Below are 20,327 nucleotides of genomic sequence, written 5' to 3' on the forward strand. Positions count from 1 at the left end.
CCTGTTACCAGCTTGTTTGTCTGTTTTGGTGATTAATGACATGTCTGTATACTGAGTGAAGTCTTAGTTCAAATTATGTAGACATTATTGCATATGGTGATGCCACAAGGCTACAGCCGAATTTTGATGCTTTGTAGAATTTAGTTATTTTTGACTGATTTGTGTTTGAGGGGTTTTTGCCGTACAACTGTGCATTAGAACAACTCTCCTTTAACCTGTTTCTGTTCAGGTTAACACCTACTTCAAGTCATGTTGTGGTTTTGCTCTCTGGTAAATAGTTTCTCTCTAAACTTGTTTTGTACCCATGTAATAACTCATTAATAACCTTCAGGTTGAATGGTAATAAAATTACATAATAGTAAACAACTAATGGGAAAGCAGTGACAGCTTTTGTTTTATGTTTGAGGGTCTATCCAGTTTTTTAACTTGTCTGAAACATATTTTAGTGGATTCTGCACAAAAGGTTAGAACATGTACTACTTTATTATGTCCATGATAGCAGAAGGCTAACCTCAGCTGCTCCAGACAAAACCAGACTGCTTGCTAAACACATCAAAGGCTGTAAGCAAATGCCACTTGGAACTGATATGGAGCGTCTGCTGAACTAATAAGTAATCTGATGTACACAAGTAATATCATGGTCTCTTTAGAACGGTGGGAAGGTCCAAGCCGTCATCCTGAGCGCGTCTAGTCATTTTGTTTCCATCTTGACACTTTTAAGTGCTTGTGGTGTTGTGAGGGGTGCCGGGTCAGAGATGTAGGGCACCGGGTGGAGGGCAGGCAGGAACGAGGGAGGGTGAGGGGGTGTGGACGCAGATCAAGGCAACTCAGACCTATGATCATTTGGGACACTTATGAAGCCACAGTGACTCCCCAGCTTTTTGGCTTGTGCCATTGCCGATATAAAGGAATAGCATTTATCAGTTCTATCTCTACCCACCTGAGGGTTTTCTGCTCTCAATGTGGGAACACCTGCCTTATCACACCTGCAACACACCTGTGCTCAAGGGACTAGGAAATCACTTGATTAACTGATCTTTAGAAAAATGACTTGAAATGATTTAATTGGTCATTTAAGATCATTTACTAAATTTAAAAACACCAGCCATGGGGTGGCTTTGGGGTTAAGGTGCACCACAACATCTCCAGTTCACATCCACCAAGGGATCTTTGTTGCACGTCATTACTCTCTCTTCCCTCATTTCCTGTCATCTTCCCTAAAAGACATATAATATCCAATATTTCTGTATTTTACTGTAAATTGAATACCTTTGGTATTTTGACTGTAGGACATTTTCATTTTTGGCTCTGGTCACTTATATTGGGAGTTTCTTTTTATTCTAATTGACTAAAAAATGAAATTCATGGATTAATCAATAATGAAAAGAATGGCAATTGTTGGTAGAACAAAGCACTGCATTTCAGGAATTTAAACTATTTCATATGTTTCTAAACTATTCAAATCAAATCCAAATGTTAATGGTTTAAGTCAAAATGATGCCAAAGCCGAACCCATCTCAAAAATATACTGTATTCTCTGTATTCTCCAGCACCCTCTAGGGAAACCCCGGTGTGGCGGTATCCCTTCGCGATGCGAAGATGGCGACCCTGCTCCCTCCCCCAGGCACCGATGCGTTCCGCCGCTTCACCCGGGAATCGCTGGCGGAGATCGAGAGGCTCAAGGAGGAAAGAAAAAAGGCTGCAGAAGTAGGGGGCCATGAGGAAGAAGAGCCAACGGCCCCAAACGCTGATCTGGAGGCGGGCAAGAGTCTGCCCTTGATCTATGGAGACCCTCCTTCTGAGCTGCTCAACACACCTCTGGAGGACCTGGACCCCTTCTACAAAACTCAGAATGTCAGTCTGAGCACATCTGCGCTCTAATAGAAACACTCTTGGTGTTTAATGTGGTTGACTCCGTCCTAACATAACCTTGAAATATGACAGGATGTATTACTTAAATTTCAGTTATTACAGCTGCATACGGTATCCCTTACGCAATGTATTCGATGTCATTTGTGGTATGCATATGTTAAAGTTAAACGTTAAAGGATCATTTCAAGATTGTCATCGCTAAGAATTTATTGCAACGCCGTCAGGTATTTTTGGACAATATACTAGCTTGCATTTATACAGATAATCTCTGTGCTTTTCAGACATTCATTGTGATCACCAAAGGAAACACAGTCTTCAGGTTCAATGCTGAACCGGCTTGCTACATTCTGAGCCCCTTTAGTTTGGTTAGAAGAGGAGCCATCAAAATTCTCATACATTCATATCCTTTGAGCTATTGCTGGGCTTTTGAATTATTTAGTATATTAAGGTTTGGACTGGACATAAAGCGATGTAGATGCTGAGTCATGAATGAAGATGGGAAACGTCTGCTTGTACTTATAATGCCCATGTTTGTTTCCTTAATCCTGAATTAAATTATTTAGCATGTTCATCATGCTTACAATTCTATCGAATTGTGTATTCATGACGATGAGCAACCCACCAGCATGGAGTAAAACTGTTGAGTGAGTACTTCATCATCACAGTTTGGTTTTCAGCAACTCACTCCTCGGTTACATTTAATGCTACTTACTAACTTGCGTTGCACAATTTCTTCCTAGGTATGTTTTTACTGGTATCTACACCTTTGAGGCAACAGTCAAGGTGTTGTCTAGAGGTTTCTGTGTTGGATCTTTTACATTCCTTCGAGATCCATGGAATTGGCTGGATTTCATGGTGATCAGCATGGCGTAAGTCTCTGGATGTACTTTCATCTGTGTCTTTTCAACTACACAGTTGCATTTGATATCAGAAAAATGGTTCTGATTTTCTTATTAGTACATATCATCCACATCTTGACATTACATCAAAATTTGTACATAAATTGCTGCTACACAGAACTGATGATGATATTTGTATAACCTTTTTATATGGACCCTTCTCATACTGCAGCCAATTAAAATAGGAAAATTAACAGATGATGTATTGAGTCTCATTTGGCTTTTGGCTTTGATTCATTGTTAATTTCTTTCCACAGATACATCACTGAGTTTGTTGACCTTGGCAATGTGTCAGCCCTCAGGACATTTCGCGTACTTCGAGCCCTTAAAACAATTACTGTGATTCCTGGTATTCTTTATATTTTATTTTAAACATTTCTGTGTGCGTGACTAAATGTGTTATTAAAGGATAACTTTCGTTTTTTACAACCTGGACCTTATTTGTAGCATTAAATACGCCAATTTACATTATACGGATATACGCGCCGCTCCTCTGGGGCTAATTTCTTCAAAACGACTCCAAATGCCACCAAAGTTGTCTGGGTGAGTAAATGGTCGTATTTAATGCTAGAAATAAGGTCCAGGTTGTAAAAAACGGAAGTTATCCTTTAAGCATGAGGGTGTGATTTCACAAATGACCTTTCTTGTTTTTGGTCTTCAGTAAAATGATGTAATTGTTGCAATGGCATTATGTTTCGTGACAAGATTTATTCTGAGTAACTGTACTCAGCAGAATAAAAATAATTTGTTATATTGATGATCATTTGTATGTTGCCAGGTTTGAAAACCATCGTGGCCGCTTTGATCCAGTCGGTGAAGAAAATGGTGGACGTCATGATTCTCACCGTCTTTGCCCTTGCTGTTTTTGCACTCATTGGCCTCCAACTTTTTATGGGAAATCTGCGTCACAAATGCGTGCGATGGCCCATCGCAACAAATGAAACTGCATTTGAATTCTTCAACACCACCAGCACATTTAATGACACTGTGTCCTTCAACAACACCGTGGGGGTCAACGACACAACATATTCCAACAGTACTTTCAATTTCATTGAATATATTGAAAACACAGGTACGTGTAACACATTACATTTCTTATTTTAAGCTGACATGGTCTTCATGGAATAGATTTGACTGTTTATTTTCTCGTTTGGTTGTAGAGAATCACTATTATTTAGAAGGCAGCCCAGATGCTCTTCTTTGTGGAAACAGCTCCGATGCTGGGTATGTATTATCCACACAGAGGCTACCATGCTATTTTTTTCTCGTTAATCTGGTTTGGTGCCTTGGTTCTGTTCTCATTCCAAAAAATGTAATTTAAAAATGTTTCTTATTGACAATTCTTTGGTGTTGATGATTTGGAGGCTGCGAGAGCAATTTTAGCATGCTGACTCTTTGTTGATAGAAAGTGCCCAGAGGGATACACATGCATGAAGGCCGGGAGGAACCCCAACTTTGGCTACACCAGTTTTGACTCTTTTGGCTGGTCCTTCCTGGCCCTCTTCAGACTCATGACCCAGGACTACTGGGAGAACCTTTTCCAGCTGGTTGGCACTTCTTTCATTAGTTGCAAACATATTTATGACCTCTGACTTGGAACGTTTCATTTTAAAATCAAAGTTGAGAAAAGAAATTTGTTCTTAGTTCTCGTAGCTTCTTTCTTGCTCCAAACATAGATCCTGCGGGCGGCTGGAAAGACATACATGCTGTTTTTTGTGGTGGTTATCTTTCTGGGCTCCTTCTACCTCATCAACCTCATCCTGGCTGTGGTAGCCATGGCTTACGATGAGCAGAATCAGGCAACTCTGCAAGAGGCCATAGAGAAAGAGGAGGAGTTCCAGCGGCTACTAGAGCAACTCAAGAATCAGGAACAGGTAACTTTTACAAGCAATAACGAGACTTTTCACTATAAACCCACATTTACTTTAATCATATCTGATCATAACTTCATGAAGAGCAGTGTTTTAGATCAGTTAATTTCACTGCTAAAATATTTTTTTTAACCAGATGACTGAGGTTGCTGCCATGTGACAGCTTATAGGAATTTTTTTTTTTAGTTTGTCAAAAAATAAATCATATTGTTTGCATTGTTTGTAGTAAAACTGATTCAACAGTTAGACGTACTGTATTTATTATATACTGTAACAGGCTCAAGTTCTTGGGAGCCGGGCCACTCTAACCAGTAAAAAGTCGCTGAGTCATCGCACCATATCTGAGTTGGCAGATGATGAACGGAGCCTTGAACACGATGAAGCCGTAAAGGACTGCAACGGGAGACTCGTTCCCCGTCTGATAATCAGAGCGCCCACCTTGGTCAAGGTTAGTCCGTCGCACTCTGGTCACAGTCTATTTGGTTAGCAATCTGAAAAATGGCTCAGCTGGCGGAAATTCTAGCAACTTTTAACTTGCGAAGATCAGGTTGTTTTAAAAAGCATTTTTATTTATTTATTATTTTACCCATTATTTGTGATTATGAGGTTCCATCGTGAGCTTGCAATTGACAGACTTAGTGACATATTTTACAGTCTGCTGTAGATTATGAACTCAGAGAGAAGTCAGAAGGCTCTGTGCCCAGCATGCTTCATCTGGAGGAACCAGGCCTGACGCAGAGATCTGCTAGTGCTATGACGGTGCTCACCACAGCTGCTTTGGAAGGTACAGTGCCAATGGAGACAGAAACACAACGTTGATAATGCACTTGAAATTGTCACACAGAATCCCTAGATCTAGGATGTAGTTTCTAGCTTTGGCTTAGCTGAAACAAGCAGATGATACAACAACACCATTATGTCTATTTCAGGGTACTATTTTTTGCTAAGCAGCAGGGTGCAAGCATCAAGAAGTGACAAGTCTCTCCAGGGAATGAAGAAATACGCAAGGCTTAGTTGCAGGTTCTTAGAAGAGATGCTCTAATGTGAGCTCTAATCGCTTAGATTATCAAGCAGTTGTTAACATTATACACTCAATTATACAAGGCCAATACAGTAGCATTGTCTTGAGCTTGCCATGTTGGGCTAATCACATTGTGTGCTGGAGAAATCCCCGTCAACATTCAGTGTCACGGCCCCATGGTGTTAAGCTTTGGCTATTTCAGCTCGACTATAACTTGGCACAGACGAGACATATATTTTAATGTTGCTCATGATTGCTCTGCGTTAGCTGAACCTTTCATATCACTTAAAGATAACTCATTTGCTTAAAAGAAAACCAAAAAGCGTTTTCCTGTCTGTCTTTGTCTAGAGTTGGAGGAGGCTCAGAGGCCGTGCCCACCCGGCTGGTACAAGTTTGCCGACATGTTCCTGAAGTGGGACTGCTGCAAGCAATGGGTGGTCTTTAAAAAGTGGGTGCACTTTGTGGTGATGGACCCTTTTGTCGACTTGGCCATTACTATCTGCATCGTGCTTAACACCCTCTTCATGGCCATGGAGCACTACCCCATGACCCCAGAGTTTGACTACATGCTCTCAGTGGGCAATCTGGTGAATATGTCCCGTGTTACATTTAACTCTCATTGCAGAAATATTCTCACATCTCAGACCTGATTGTGTCCCCGAATCTAAAAGAAGCATACGCCCCTACAGGTTTTCACTGGGATCTTCACAGCGGAAATGTTCTTCAAGCTTATCGCCATGGATCCGTACTACTACTTTCAAGTTGGCTGGAATATTTTTGACAGCATCATTGTCACTCTCAGTCTGGTGGAGTTAGGGCTGGCAAATGTCCAGGGGCTGTCTGTCCTCAGGTCCTTTCGTCTGGTGAGAAATAACGATTGAACTTATTTGTATCTTTAAAACAATTAGAATTATTTCCTACATTATTATCACTGTATTTTTCCGTCTGTCCTGTGTTGGAGATAGCTTCGTGTCTTCAAACTAGCCAAGTCCTGGCCCACTCTCAACATGCTGATCAAGATTATTGGTAACTCAGTAGGAGCTTTAGGAAACCTGACTTTGGTGCTGGCCATCATCGTCTTTATCTTCGCTGTGGTGGGTATGCAACTCTTTGGCAAGAGCTATAAGGACTGTGTGTGCAAGATCTCCGAAGACTGTGAGCTGCCACGCTGGCACATGAACGACTTCTTCCACTCGTTCCTCATCGTGTTCCGCATCCTGTGCGGGGAGTGGATCGAGACCATGTGGCACTGCATGGAGGTGGCCGGAGCTGGGATGTGTTTAGTTGTCTTCATGATGGTCATGGTCATTGGAAATCTGGTGGTGAGCACAACTACTGTATTATTCAGTGATGATCTGTATCTTAGACAAACAAAAAACACAAAGTGCAAGGGGCTGTGCTAGTGGGGGCGTGTTTCTTCAGGTACCCGAGAGAAACAATGAAATCCAATCCAGAAAGGCCAGCCTGAGTCCTCGATCAATTATTGATACATACATTCATAATACTATGAGACAGGATTTTATCATTCTTAAAAGTTGTTGCAGCAACAATCATTTGATCCTCCATCTAGAAGATTGTGACGTAAACAGTAGAATTACCTCATTTACATTACAAAATCAGCCACTGGACCTTAACATAACAAAATGCCTTAGTATTATTTGGCTGGAGCCCTCTGCACCCACTGCTTTTCCACCACAGTTATCACTTTGAAATGAATGAGGGGAGTGTGTTCTTCATGTAGTGCTACTATCTGTCTAAGTCAGTGCTTTGTCTGTTATCAGCAGACAGGAAATCTTGAGTATATGGTCATTCCTGAGATGCTTCGACTCAGCTACACATGCAGTGTTTAAACTCTAAACAACTGTCACTACTGTGGAGTTGCAAAGCCAACAATCTGTTTTGGAGAATCTTTGTAAATCTAGCAGTTATCTTATTATAATGCCAGGAGATTTTCTGGCCTGCGTGTCTCTGCAGTCTATTGTTAGCTCCTCAGCTGAGGACAGACAGAAAACGCCGTAACCACCAGGGGGCGTTACAGTATCGTAGGCAGTGTAGAAAATTTTAAAAACATTTGAGGAATATCTTTTGTCTGGAGCACTTGCATAACTTTCAGGCGCATTAACCTCAGTAATGTTAGTTAATGGCACCGGTCACCCCACTGATCACTCCATCCAGCCACCAGACGGCAAGACCCACATTTATGCTCTAACATTAACGTTAGCTAGCTAACATTTACTGCCATTCACAGCCAATTTGCTAACACTGTTAGCAAGTCTTGGGGGCAATTTTTTTTTTTTCCCTGGATCACGTTTTTTGAAAGGCATTCCAAGATTTCCTTTCCATTTCCATTTTAGTCCTTTGCCGCTGTTTATTTAGGTAATCTAAACACACGAAGAAAACAAAACACATTGGCATGTTTTTGCTTTTTGGGTCATCAAAATCTAAGTTCAAAAGTGGGTTGAAACACATATGTTTACAGATTCTCATATAACGAGTATCAACATGCCTTATTTCGTATGATAATTGTTAAATTGATTAAGTTGCACCGAGCGTTTCACTCAGTGTCTGGGCGAATTTGGATGCAGAGTTTGCGATGCTTCGTGAAGAATCCTGAGTGCACGGAAATACTGTCCCTGACATTTGATCTTGGCCTCGCAGAACAAGGACGTACATGTAATACAGATGATCGCTCTCAGACATGATTTCAGCATCATATTTAATGACTTGAGCCAAAACCATTTCCTGTTAGGTTATTCATAGAAAGGGAAAGGAAATGGCTGATTGTCAAGATGACAAAAATATTGCAATGGCTGCATGGTGCCAAAGTTATCATGACTTTTCTGTGTCTCACACTGACCCCCAACCCTCCACCCGTACTCCAGTGTATGCTCTCCTCACACATACATGCACCCCATTTGCACTGACACGAAGGCAAATAATATACTTACACGCTTCATGGGAGGGGGTTTCTATTTAAATCAAATGACTTGAGCTACCAAACAGTGGTTTTGACCTTGAGTATGTGCTAAGATCCGGCTCAAGTAAGCATGCTGCCACTACGGGAACAAACACAGACAGCTGAGAGAGCAGAGCTCAGGTGGCAAGGGCACTGGGTGTTAAGGAAAAGGCATTTGATAGCAGATTGAACCATTATTGATGAAGATGTGATCATATTGGGCCATCAGCACCACAGCATATGGAGCAGAGTGGATATAAGGTGCACTTTCATGTCTGTATTCTTTATTGACTTTCCTTCCTGCCTGACTCAAATCCCTCTAACTTAAGAAGAAAACCACTTAGCTTTTGATTTAATTTTCTGTCATTTTAAGGGCTATGACCATCGTTATTAAGAACATGTGGAATCCTTTCACAAAGCTAGAAATACCACTATCATGTCTGTCCATTAAATCTGAGGCTACAGTTAATCTTAGCATAAAGACAGGAGAGAGGAGGAAACAACTGGTCCTGACCAAAGGTAACAAATGTAAAATTAAAAATGTCACTAATGAACATGTTATATCGTGTTTGTTTTATCGTCACAACTGCTGATTGCACAGAAATAGTCCCACACACCACACCACAAAAAGACAACCTCTCATTTTTACTTTGGTTTTGTTTTTTGTTCAGATTAATTAGACGATTAGATCAGCCATTATCCAAGTTTTACACTAAGCTAAACAAAGCTAATGAGCCCCTTCAGATTGCTTTAGGCGTTTTTCCCAAAATGTCAAACTATTCCTTTAAGAAAAATCCTGAATTTCTCTTCTCAACACTATAACTGTTCTTACAACTAAAAGTGGGAGCATTATTTCATGCATCACTTGTACCGACATCTCTGCTTAAATTGCTTTTTTCAAAATCCATCATTGCTGTTTCTGCTCCTCCACTATCTGCCTTGTGTTTTTTTAGCAGCTCATCCTTTCCCCTCAGCCCTCTTCACTGATTCACAGCTCCCACACTGGCATGAGCGATCAGCCTGGCCCGTGTAACCATGATCTCCTGCTAAACCTAAGACATAGTAACCGAGAAATTGACTAACAGGTTTAGAAACTGCAGCTGCGTCTGCAGCAGAAGGCCGACGACATAATATTTATCAATGTGACGTCACAGAACCAGTTTGAAAAGTGATGTGTATTTGAGCTTGTCCAGACTTCTGTGTTTGCCAATGTCGGCAGCCTTTGACTCAGCTCTCAGTGTCAATAAGCTTTGCCACCAGAAAAATTAATAACCATCACAAACCCAGTATGGATTCATATGGGACCACAATGTACTTAATCACCCCTAATTTTGGGAAAAAAAATGTGTTCACTTCATTCCCATCCACTGATTACACATATAAACTGAAAAAAAACTAAAGTGCATCTGTTGCAATGCAAAGTTCTTGCATGTTCATTATTCATCGCTTCATCAGTCATTACTTACATCACTTACCTTCATGTTTCGTTCGTCAGGTGTTGAACCTCTTCCTGGCCTTGCTGCTCAGCTCGTTCAGTGGAGATAACCTCGCACCAGGGGACGATGACGGAGAGATGAACAATCTCCAAATTGCCATTGGCAGGATCACAAGGGGCATCGACTGGTTCAAAGCGTTCGTCATTCGAACAGTCCTGCAGATTCTGCACAGAAAGCCCAAGGAGCCTGAGGAGGACCCGATGGACGACAGGGACCCTAAAATGGAGGGAATTGAAATGAACCACTTGGACACCAGTCAGAATTTCAAAGTGGCAGATGGGATATCTAATTGTTTAGTTGAAGGCCGGCCTTCTGGATGTATTGTGGATGGAGAGCTGAGTCTAAATGTGCCAATCGCTCTGGGAGAGTCAGACTTTGAAAACCTGGGCGAGGATGATGAGGATGATGATGAGGATGCCGATGACTCAGACATTACAGATGAGAAAAATAACCAACATTACTTAGTGAGTACAGCACATCAATCAATAAGTACACTCTATTTTTCCATCTTCATGCACTGGAAATCATCCACCAACAGCATGTGTATTTCAAAGAGCCATTACTTCAGTTCAAAAGGCTTTGTTAATCATCTCATTGTTGATCAGACTAAGTCTGTTTGAATACTTCACCTCTTCTCATCACACTGACAATAGGCTATACAATGAATTCAACCTAAAAGCCACATTGACAGTCACGGGCAAATTAACCATTCTGCATCTAACACATCACAAAGCATGAGGAGAGCATTACTGCAACGCAATGCTGCTTATAAAGCATTGTTGTAAGATAAATTGTAGCATGTGGCATTAAAAGCCATGTTACAGACCCTCACACAACCATATCGTCAGTGAACAGAAGTCTTTATGCCTCTGCGCCCCATACATATATCCCATTCTCGTGAATATCTCAGGAAAAACCCAAGGGAATTTGTTCAAATTTGGCACAATCATTCGCTTGGGGTCCAGGATGAACTGATGAGATTTTGGTGGTCAAAGTCTGTGTGTGATTTCGAAATGGTCTAATAAGATAATAAGTGAAGACAGCTGGGTAGGTGTTAAGCAGGGCCTTTAACAGTCTTGTTAACTGGGTAACTAACCCCCACCCAGATATCATCCAAAGCTAATCAAATTTAAAAATGCATGTTTGTCTTGCTGCTGATAAATGCTTACTAAAGTTGATTCTCTATTCTTGTGCTATGTCAGGAACATGTAGAAGATGAAAATAGTATGCTGGGAAGAGTCAAAGTGAGTAACTGTAGACCCACATGAAGCAACCCTTGCTACCAATTAAAATCTCCATCTGTAGTATACCGTTATGTTTAGGCCATAAATGGCAAAATCAACAATGTATGTATTTTGCATGGTGGCTTTGTAACTGAGCTTCAATTGTAATTCTTGACTAGCTGGTGGGTGCTTTGAATGATGGGGATTCTTCAGTGTGTAGCACAGTGGACTATCAACCGCCTGAGCCTGAGCCAGAGGAAGTGGAAGAAGAAGAGCCAGACCCAGTAGAGCCAGAGGACTGCTTCACTGACAGTATGAACAACAACTGGAAAACAGAATCATTTAACCAGATCTATTTGCTATTGAAATCTAACCTGACATCTTTTGGAGTAATCCTGAACCTTTAATTTTTCCTGTTCCCTCAGACTGTGTGAAGCGCTGGCCATGTCTGACTGTGGATATCACCCAAGGCAAAGGCAAGAAATGGTGGAACCTCCGTAGGACTTGCTTCTACATTGTGGAGCATGACTGGTTTGAAACCTTCATAATTTTCATGATTCTTCTCAGTAGTGGAGCTCTGGTGAGTGCTGTCATCAGTGTATCAAATTTAGAAATGTTGACTGTTGATATGATACTGTATTACTATATCTAGGTATCATACCTTGCTTTGGCAGGCCTTTGAAGACATTTACATAGAAAGACGCCGAACCATCAAAATTATTCTGGAGTTTGCTGACAAAGTTTTCACCTACATCTTTGTCATTGAGATGCTCCTGAAATGGGTCGCCTATGGCTTCAAGACCTACTTCACCAACGCCTGGTGTTGGTTAGACTTTTTCATTGTAGATGTAAGTTTTTACATCTTTATTTCAATGCTGACCTGTACGTGTACCAATCAATAGAGCATCTGTATACATTTGTTTGATGTCAGATTAAGTCTGTGGTAACACTATAACAGGAAACGTTTTGATTCTGCTACAGGTTTCCCTAATTAGCTTATGCGCTAACTGGATGGGCTACTCTGAAATTGGGCCAATCAAATCGCTCAGGACTCTCAGGGCACTAAGGCCTCTTCGAGCGCTGTCAAGATTTGAAGGGATGAGGGTGAGTTCTTGGGTCTACAACCACGTTTGAGCAACATGCATGGCTAACAGTGATTTACATGATGCAAAAGCTGTGATGTTTAATGCACTATCCTACTAATTTGACTGGCTGTCCCCCACAATGTGTGTTGAAAGCATGCTTACACCGTGGCTGCTATAACAGAGCTGACTGAGGTAAGAATACTGGTACAACCTGATGGCAATAGAAAAACTGTTGCTCACTCCTACAAACAGAAAAACTAGGAAATAATTCTATACATTTCTATGTAATTCCTTAATTCTAACAAAGTCCTCTCTTTTTGGCAGGTGGTGGTGAATGCTCTTGTTGGAGCAATCCCCTCCATCTTCAACGTGCTACTGGTGTGTCTGATCTTCTGGCTCATCTTTAGCATCATGGGAGTTAACCTGTTTGCTGGGAAATTCTACCGCTGCATCAACACCACCACAGAGGAGCTTTTCCCCCTGTCCGAGGTCAACAACAAGAGCGACTGCATGGCCATCAAAGAGGCCACGCAGGAGGCCCGCTGGGTCAACGTCAAAGTCAACTATGACAATGTGGGGAAAGGATACCTGTCCCTGCTTCAAGTGGTGAGGATTTCTGTTTCCATGATTGTGCACCTGGAACATCTTGGGCAAAACAACAGTTTTTTGTTTTGTTTTTTTTAAGTTGCGTTCTCTGACATATTTCGAAATAATGCTCTGTATTTTCAGGCAACCTTTAAAGGCTGGATGGACATCATGTATGCTGCCGTTGACTCAAGAGAGGTAGTTATTGTTTACAGTAATACCAATATATTAGCATTACATTTAGCATTTAGCACTGGTAGCCCTTTGTTTTACAGTCATGTATCACTACTGTATACAAGGCAGACACTTTGTCTATCATTCTACATTCATGTATACTTTGTTTTCAGTATCAGAAAATGACATAATAATAATGATATTCAGAAATATATTTGAGACAACTTGAATAAATAACTTATTAACTTAATAACTAAATAACTCTATAAATATTTGTTATTGGCGTAGTGTACAAAGGGTTTATTTGGTATGCTTTGCTGGGACGTCATATTCTCCCCTCCCTTTCTAACGCCACCCTGCACTTTAAGTTAATTGAATATATATGTAATATATACAGCATGTGACAGATGGTGATGGTGAAGTGAGTCTGGTCTTTGGATCAGCAAGTGCCCGTCCTGACCTGTATCATATTCCAGCATAACCTTTTATCCTGTGTCTTACTTACTTACTTACTTGTATTTATTATGCTTAAACATTTAGTGACGGGAATGGACGGCTTCCTCTTAAATTTTCCTAATAATTTAAATGCTTTGTTCCCTTTAGGTAGAGGAGCAACCTTCTTATGAGATCAACCTCTACATGTACATGTACTTTGTCATCTTTATCATCTTTGGCTCTTTCTTCACACTCAACCTCTTCATTGGTGTCATTATTGACAATTTCAACCAACAAAAGAAAAAGATAAGTATTCACATTTTTCTAAGATGTAGTCTACAAAAGCGACTGATGGTTTTCTTTAAGTTACAGCTATACTGCATTTTAAAGCACACAAAAGTTATACCTATAATGATGTCTCTTTGATGTTTTGCCTGCACTTTGGAGATAAAGACATCTTTATGACCGAAGAACAAAAAAAGTACTACGATGCCATGAAGAAACTTGGTTCCAAGAAGCCACAGAAGCCAATTCCGCGTCCAACTGTATGTCATTCATTTACAGCTACATGATTATTTCAGTCACCAAATGTAATATTAGCAGTATGTGTTATATTGTTTGGGAAAGACTCAAAACTATTGTTTAACTAAAGTTTTTGATGCTCAAAAGTATAAACTAGGTAAGCCAAAGTAATGAAACATTAGTTCGGTATTTGCGGCATGGCAATGTCGTCAGTGACCCCTGCGCTGACCTTTTCTGCACACTGCTGGTGTGAACAGACCAAATGACCCTATTGGATTCCTGTTTCTGTTCCTCACCTTCCCAACCCTCCCCGTCTCCCTTTGACCTGCAGAACCTAATCCAGGGAATGGTGTTTGACTTCATCAGTCAGCAGTTCTTTGACATCTTCATCATGGTGCTCATCTGCCTGAATATGGTGACCATGATGGTGGAGACGGACAACCAAAGTGCAGAGAAGGAAGATTTCCTCTTTAAAGTAAACGTGGCTTTTATTGTTGTCTTCACTGGAGAGTGTGTGTTGAAGCTGTTTGCCCTGCGACAATACTTCTTCACCAATGGATGGAACATTTTTGATTTTGTTGTGGTCATCTTGTCCATAGCTGGTGAGTACCTATTATGGGCAAAACTGTGAGTTACATTACTTATAAACTGCAAATTGCTGTTCTGTTCAAACATAGATTAGGTGTTCATGCATTATCTCTGATCATAGTTCATCTCCTTTTATTGCAGGCACCATGCTCTCAGACCTAATTGAGAAGTACTTCGTGTCACCAACTCTGTTCAGAGTGATCAGACTGGCCAGAATAGGCAGGATTCTACGTCTTATTAAAGGAGCGAAGGGCATTCGGACACTTCTCTTCGCTCTAATGATGTCACTTCCTGCCCTATTCAATATTGGTCTCCTGCTCTTCCTCATTATGTTCATCTTCTCCATATTTGGCATGTCAAACTTTGCTTATGTCAAAAAGGAGGCTGGGATTGATGACATATTTAATTTTGAGACATTTGGTGGCAGCATTATCTGCTTGTTTGAGATTACAACATCAGCTGGTTGGGATGGACTTTTACTTCCAATCCTGAACAAGGAGCCTCCAGACTGTGATCCAGACTTTGAGAACCCAGGCACTGATGTCAAGGGTAACTGCGGCAACCCGGGCATGGGTATGATCTTCTTCTGTGGCTACATCATCATCTCATTCTTAGTGGTGGTCAACATGTATATTGCCATCATCTTAGAGAACTTCAATGTGGCACAGGAGGAGAGTGGCGATGCACTCTGTGAGGAAGATTTTGAGATGTTTAATGAGACATGGGAGAAGTTTGACGTAGATGGAACTCAGTTTATTGAGTATAGCCGGCTCTCAGATTTTTGTGATGCCTTGCAGGAGCCGCTGAGGGTTGCTAAGCCCAACCGGCTTCGCCTGATTGAAATGGATCTGCCTCTGGTCATTGGAGACAGGATCCACTGCCTGGATGTCTTGCTGGCCGTCACACAGATGGTCTTGGGAGACACGGTGGAGATGGCAGCGATGCGGGAGAGCATTGAGGCAAAGTTCATCCTGAACAACCCCACCTCAGACTCCTTTGCACCGATTACCACAACGGTACGCCACAAAGAAGAGCAGATGGCTGCTGTAGTCATTCAGAGGGCTTACCGCAACCATCTGCTAAAGCGCTGCATACGCCATGCTGCTTTTATGCACCTCTGTAAGAGGTTGGGTAGAAAGGACGAAGGTGAAAATCCACCAGAAAAAGAGGGGATGCTCGCACGAAGGATGGGAGTGCTCTACGGGAGCAATGTGGACCTTGCAGAGGAGATGGAGTGGGTTGCTTTAGAACAGCCCCCTAATCCCGAGACACTGTCAAATTACACAGGGGCACAGTGTGGTCCAGAACCCCCTGAGCCAAATATCATGGTTGTACCTGTAGAAATTACTAATGAGGTTTTATTACATTCTGCCCCCACCCAACACCTCCTCACACTACAGGCAAATCTGAGAGAGTCAATTGTATAACAAACAGCAGAAGACGATTGTGCCCCCCTTTGTTTTTCACCAGTCAAAGAAGTAGTGCTAGCAGTTAATGCAAAGTATCACTAATGGAGTTGAATTTTCTACATTAGACGAAGAAGCTACACTAAGCTAATGGATGTTTAAACTGCAATTTTTAATTAAAGTAAAAAAAAAACAATTCCTTTTTTCAAGCAATATTACGTTAAGTGTCCTTTTGGGTTGAAGGTGGAATTTGAGTGCATGGTTTTCTCTGATAATAACCATACTGACAACAGCAAATATGACCACCATTAATGTTAAATGGACAGAATAGGTGAATAACTAAAAAACTTTGTCAATGCTAAGTACATATTTTGCTGTAAAAACAGAAAAGAAAATCGTGTGCTAAGAAATTCAATTAGCAATTGTACATGTTTGTTGGCAGTCCCATTGTACCCTCCTTTTTGTGCCGGTGATGCATTTTCTCTGTATATTGGTGGGGGTAAATGGCACTTTAATTGACATTTCCAAATTAAAGACACCATTAAATAACATTTCTCAGCATTCAAATGCACACTGGCTTTAAAGGACTCATTTAAAGTTTTTCTTTACGCTTACTGTCAGCCATTGTTGGACAGTGAAATATTATAGTGGAACTGAATCTGTGATATGATAGCTTACTAGTGAGAAATGTATCTTGAAATTGCAAAATAGAGCAAGGTTTTGCTCACCTTCTATTTCTGAAAAATCCTACACATATTTAAATAATTTGCCAAAATTGGCCAAATGGCAGATGTCTGAACATGACGTTTTCCAGTGGATTTTAATGGTTGATGTCTTAATTTAGGCCAGCAGTAACTTTGCTTTTGATATGGGTATTACCAGAAAAGCAAACCATGTTCCCCAGTGTCTAACCAGAGTGACTTGAACAACACGTGGCAAAACCTGAATGACCCTTTATAGGATTGTAGGATTTTATGCTGTGTTTATGTCATACACACTGTGTGAACAAGCCTGTAGAGCTGATTGTCATTTGACTCTGTGTTGCCTTACAACAAGATATCCAGTATTTTGCTTCCTCTGGTATGGCACGAACGCAGAGCTATTATCCAACACTGCAGAGCGAAATTTGAATAGTAAATTAGCACACACACAAAACTACATCATGAGAGCCACAATGAAACAATAACGTGGGCCAGCTAATGCAGTTAAAATCTGTCCCTGAGTGGCTCGTTCAGAAAGGCCCAATTTATATTGCACTATTTATATCCCTTCCAGGTCGAGTAAGAGACTGTGTAAGACTGAGAGACCTTCCTGTTTTCTAAGCTGACTTCATCACTGATATCTGCATGTCTTATCAATGTTTTGTCTGTTTTTGGTCCCCTCAGCCAAATTTCAAAACTCAAAGCAAGCAGCCACTTGTTTTCCATTTGGTGGGTTTCCATTTCAGCATTTGATCTGTGACTGTAAATTTAAGATGTGATGTTTATAATTAACATGTTTGCATGACACAACTGCTCAGCTCCCTGTTCAATGCAACAGTTTTCTATATTTGTCTACCTAATAACACTAATTATAGCAATAATACAAGTACTTTGGTACTTGCTGTACATATTAACTGAAGTTTTGCCTCAGGAGGATCAAGTGCAAAGTTTTTATTTTGACTTGATCTTAAATTAATCTTAAATTCTGAAACATAGCACACACAGCTGAGTGTTGGTTAAGTTAAAAACATGGCTCTGAAGTCAAAGGAATACCCCAGTTATCAATGTCTAGATAATCAAACATTTCTACATTTACAAAAAACAGGGGGAAAAAAAGTCTTATACGCAGTGGATCTAGTCATCACAAGTCTGTCCTCATGTAGAAAAGTGGGCTTCACTTGCTGTTGTGTAAGTCTTAACTGAATTAAAATGTCTTACTCTGAATATATATACATTAACAACATCAGCACTTTTACAGTTTTCTAGGTTGTTTTTTACAATAGACTATAGAGGGTTGTCTCCTCTCTTGTTTATGTGTTCATCACTGTTTGAACACCAACCCTGGGGGATAAAAAAATCTTGAACGTTTCCTCTACGAGGGGTCTCATTGTCTTATTCTGCTGTCACAGCATGGCAGTTATTCCGGTCATAAGTCTGTAATGTGACCTGCAGCAATCCTATTTGAGACTGACACACCGCTGCACCACTTAGCTGTAGTCTCTTCTGATGGTACAGTCAAATCCACAAGACACTGCCCTCCTTTTGTTTACATTTCTAATGGAGGGCGAGCCATATGGAGAGCTTTACTGGTATAGCCACAGTCAGTGTTGCCTGTACATAATTTTTTTTCTTTTTTCCTTCTGTATTGTACATTTATATCATTTTCTTATTGTAAAAATTGTAACTTTATTGTGAGAATAAAGTACTTCTTGTAGGGAAGAGTAGGCTGTGAGTTTATGTTGTCACTCGCTTCATTATGTGACTCCTGTGAAACTACACTGGTTCACTGAGGCCCTCTGGTGGTTGTACGGTGAACAGGCCACACTGCTGACTGCTGAACTTCCAATTCTGCAACACGCTGTATTTTCAAACTTGGGAGTAGACTTGTGAAATTGGAAAACAATCATGAGTGTCCTTTTTGTGTGAAATTCTAAATCATGGTGTTTGTAAGGAGTACTTAATGCAGCCACGATTAACACACTTTTGGTGAGTATATACAGCAGCAGGACGATGTATGTGGGACAGACTCAAAATAAACAGTGCCTGTTCATCGTCATGAAGAAAGTACGGCTCATTGATGTGATGAATAATAAAAGTACATTTAGAATACATTTTTGGCATAGAGGAATAATCCATATGATGCTTTGCCTACACGGACAATACTTGTTAGTACTGTAGGGTTGGTTCAGTGTTCGTTTTGATCATGAAGTTTGCTGACTATTGGACAAACATAGACTAATTGTCAGTCTTATCCTTGGGTTGTCTGTTTTTTCTAGTATTCTCTTTCATTTGTCATCTTTTTGTCTCCAGGACTGAAATCTTGACTCTTTAACAGAACTGCTCATTTCAGCACTATAGTGCAGTACACAGCTCGCCTGCCCAGTCGCTATTTTTTTTGTGTGTGTTAACTGACTAAAATAAGTACCGCCTCTTACAAGAAATAAGGAGGTAGGGTGTCTGATTTATTTGTATATTTTTGTGGCTGCACGCTGAGGTTACGTAAGAGGGATGTGGGCTCTAAAACGTGTGTTGTCGGCTTTGCTTGCCTCGCGGAGTAGTGCCAGTTTATTCCCTGTGACTATAGAAATAATTGCAGATTAATTTTTTGTTCATTCATTCACTGATCTATTACTCAACTTCTGCTGCAGCTCTACAATTAATAGTTCCCGCATCTGAGTGCTATGTTGACTTAAATCAGTTTCAGGCAGCCACCACTGCTTATACAAAATTAAAGTCCGAAAATCAAAAAATAACGGGCCCTAAGCTTGAGACTCTTTCTCTGAGTCACTTACCGGTCAGGCGCATTATTTCCTGTCAGGTTTACATGGTTATATCTCTTGCTCACACATGGTGAAAGCCGATCAGACTCCAGACGGTAGAATTAAGGAAATGTGATCAGCTTGGCTGACCTGAAAACTTCACTCTTGACTGCACGTGGATGTTTCATAACAAGACTAAGAGCAGCTCTGTGGGTACATGAGCACAGACTGATAATGTCAACAGGCCAGGCTTTGCAGGTACAATGGTTAACATGCTCACCACCTTAGTTTATCTTATTAGCAAGCTAACATTTGCTGACTTGCACAAAAGTTCAGCTGAGGCTGATAGGAATGTCATTAGTTTTGATTATTTGATCATAAACTAGGGCTGTTGGATAAATGAAAAAAATGACCTGATGATTAAAGTCAGGGATGTCTAAAGTTACTGCAGTTCATCCTGATGGGGACATCCATCTGTATCTAAGTTTGCATGCCATCAAACAGTTGTTGAGACATTTCACTCATAACCACAAATGTCATCTTCATGGTGATGCTTGACAATGAAGTCAGGGGATTACCAGTCATTAGTATAGAATGTCCGGGAACCATGAATGTCTGTACCAAATTTTCTGCCAATGCGTCTGGTACATGTTGAGATATTTACTGTAAGCCTAGACCAAACCAGCCCACCAAATGACACACAAGTCGTGTTTCCATCAACGTATCTTGATGTG

At 40.8% G+C, this 20,327-nt stretch overlaps 1 protein-coding gene across 1 annotated transcript; it reads left to right on the forward strand.

Moving 5' to 3' along the window:
- Positions 1-1,566: 1,566 nt before the first annotated feature.
- scn4aa (sodium channel, voltage-gated, type IV, alpha, a) lies at positions 1,567-16,154 on the forward strand. The gene is made up of 26 exons (XM_041962104.1): positions 1,567-1,854; positions 2,154-2,272; positions 2,427-2,516; positions 2,613-2,741; positions 3,029-3,120; positions 3,550-3,843; positions 3,932-3,995; positions 4,177-4,318; positions 4,448-4,645; positions 4,920-5,090; positions 5,297-5,426; positions 6,012-6,250; positions 6,353-6,526; positions 6,629-6,985; positions 10,115-10,579; positions 11,318-11,359; positions 11,518-11,650; positions 11,764-11,918; positions 12,013-12,186; positions 12,320-12,442; positions 12,748-13,029; positions 13,153-13,206; positions 13,786-13,923; positions 14,058-14,162; positions 14,471-14,741; positions 14,869-16,154. The coding sequence occupies exons 1-26, from the start codon at positions 1,600-1,602 to the stop codon at positions 16,152-16,154; spliced, it is 5,682 nt and encodes a 1,893-aa protein (XP_041818038.1). The 5' UTR covers positions 1,567-1,599.
- Positions 16,155-20,327: the final 4,173 nt, after the last annotated feature.

The sequence above is a fragment of the Chelmon rostratus genome, chromosome 21, assembly GCF_017976325.1.
Source record: "Chelmon rostratus isolate fCheRos1 chromosome 21, fCheRos1.pri, whole genome shotgun sequence".
In the NCBI taxonomy this organism is placed as follows: Eukaryota; Metazoa; Chordata; class Actinopteri; order Chaetodontiformes; family Chaetodontidae; genus Chelmon; species Chelmon rostratus.

Excerpts from the sequence above, each read along its gene's own strand:
- scn4aa (XM_041962104.1), top strand. The coding sequence starts at position 1,600 with ATGGCGACCCTGCTCCCTCCCCCAGGCACCGATGCGTTCCGCCGCTTC. Across the intron at positions 3,121-3,549 it reads AACAATTACTGTGATTCCTG|GTTTGAAAACCATCGTGGCC; the intron begins GTATTCTTTATA and ends GTATGTTGCCAG. Across the intron at positions 6,251-6,352 it reads TGCTCTCAGTGGGCAATCTG|GTTTTCACTGGGATCTTCAC; the intron begins GTGAATATGTCC and ends ACGCCCCTACAG.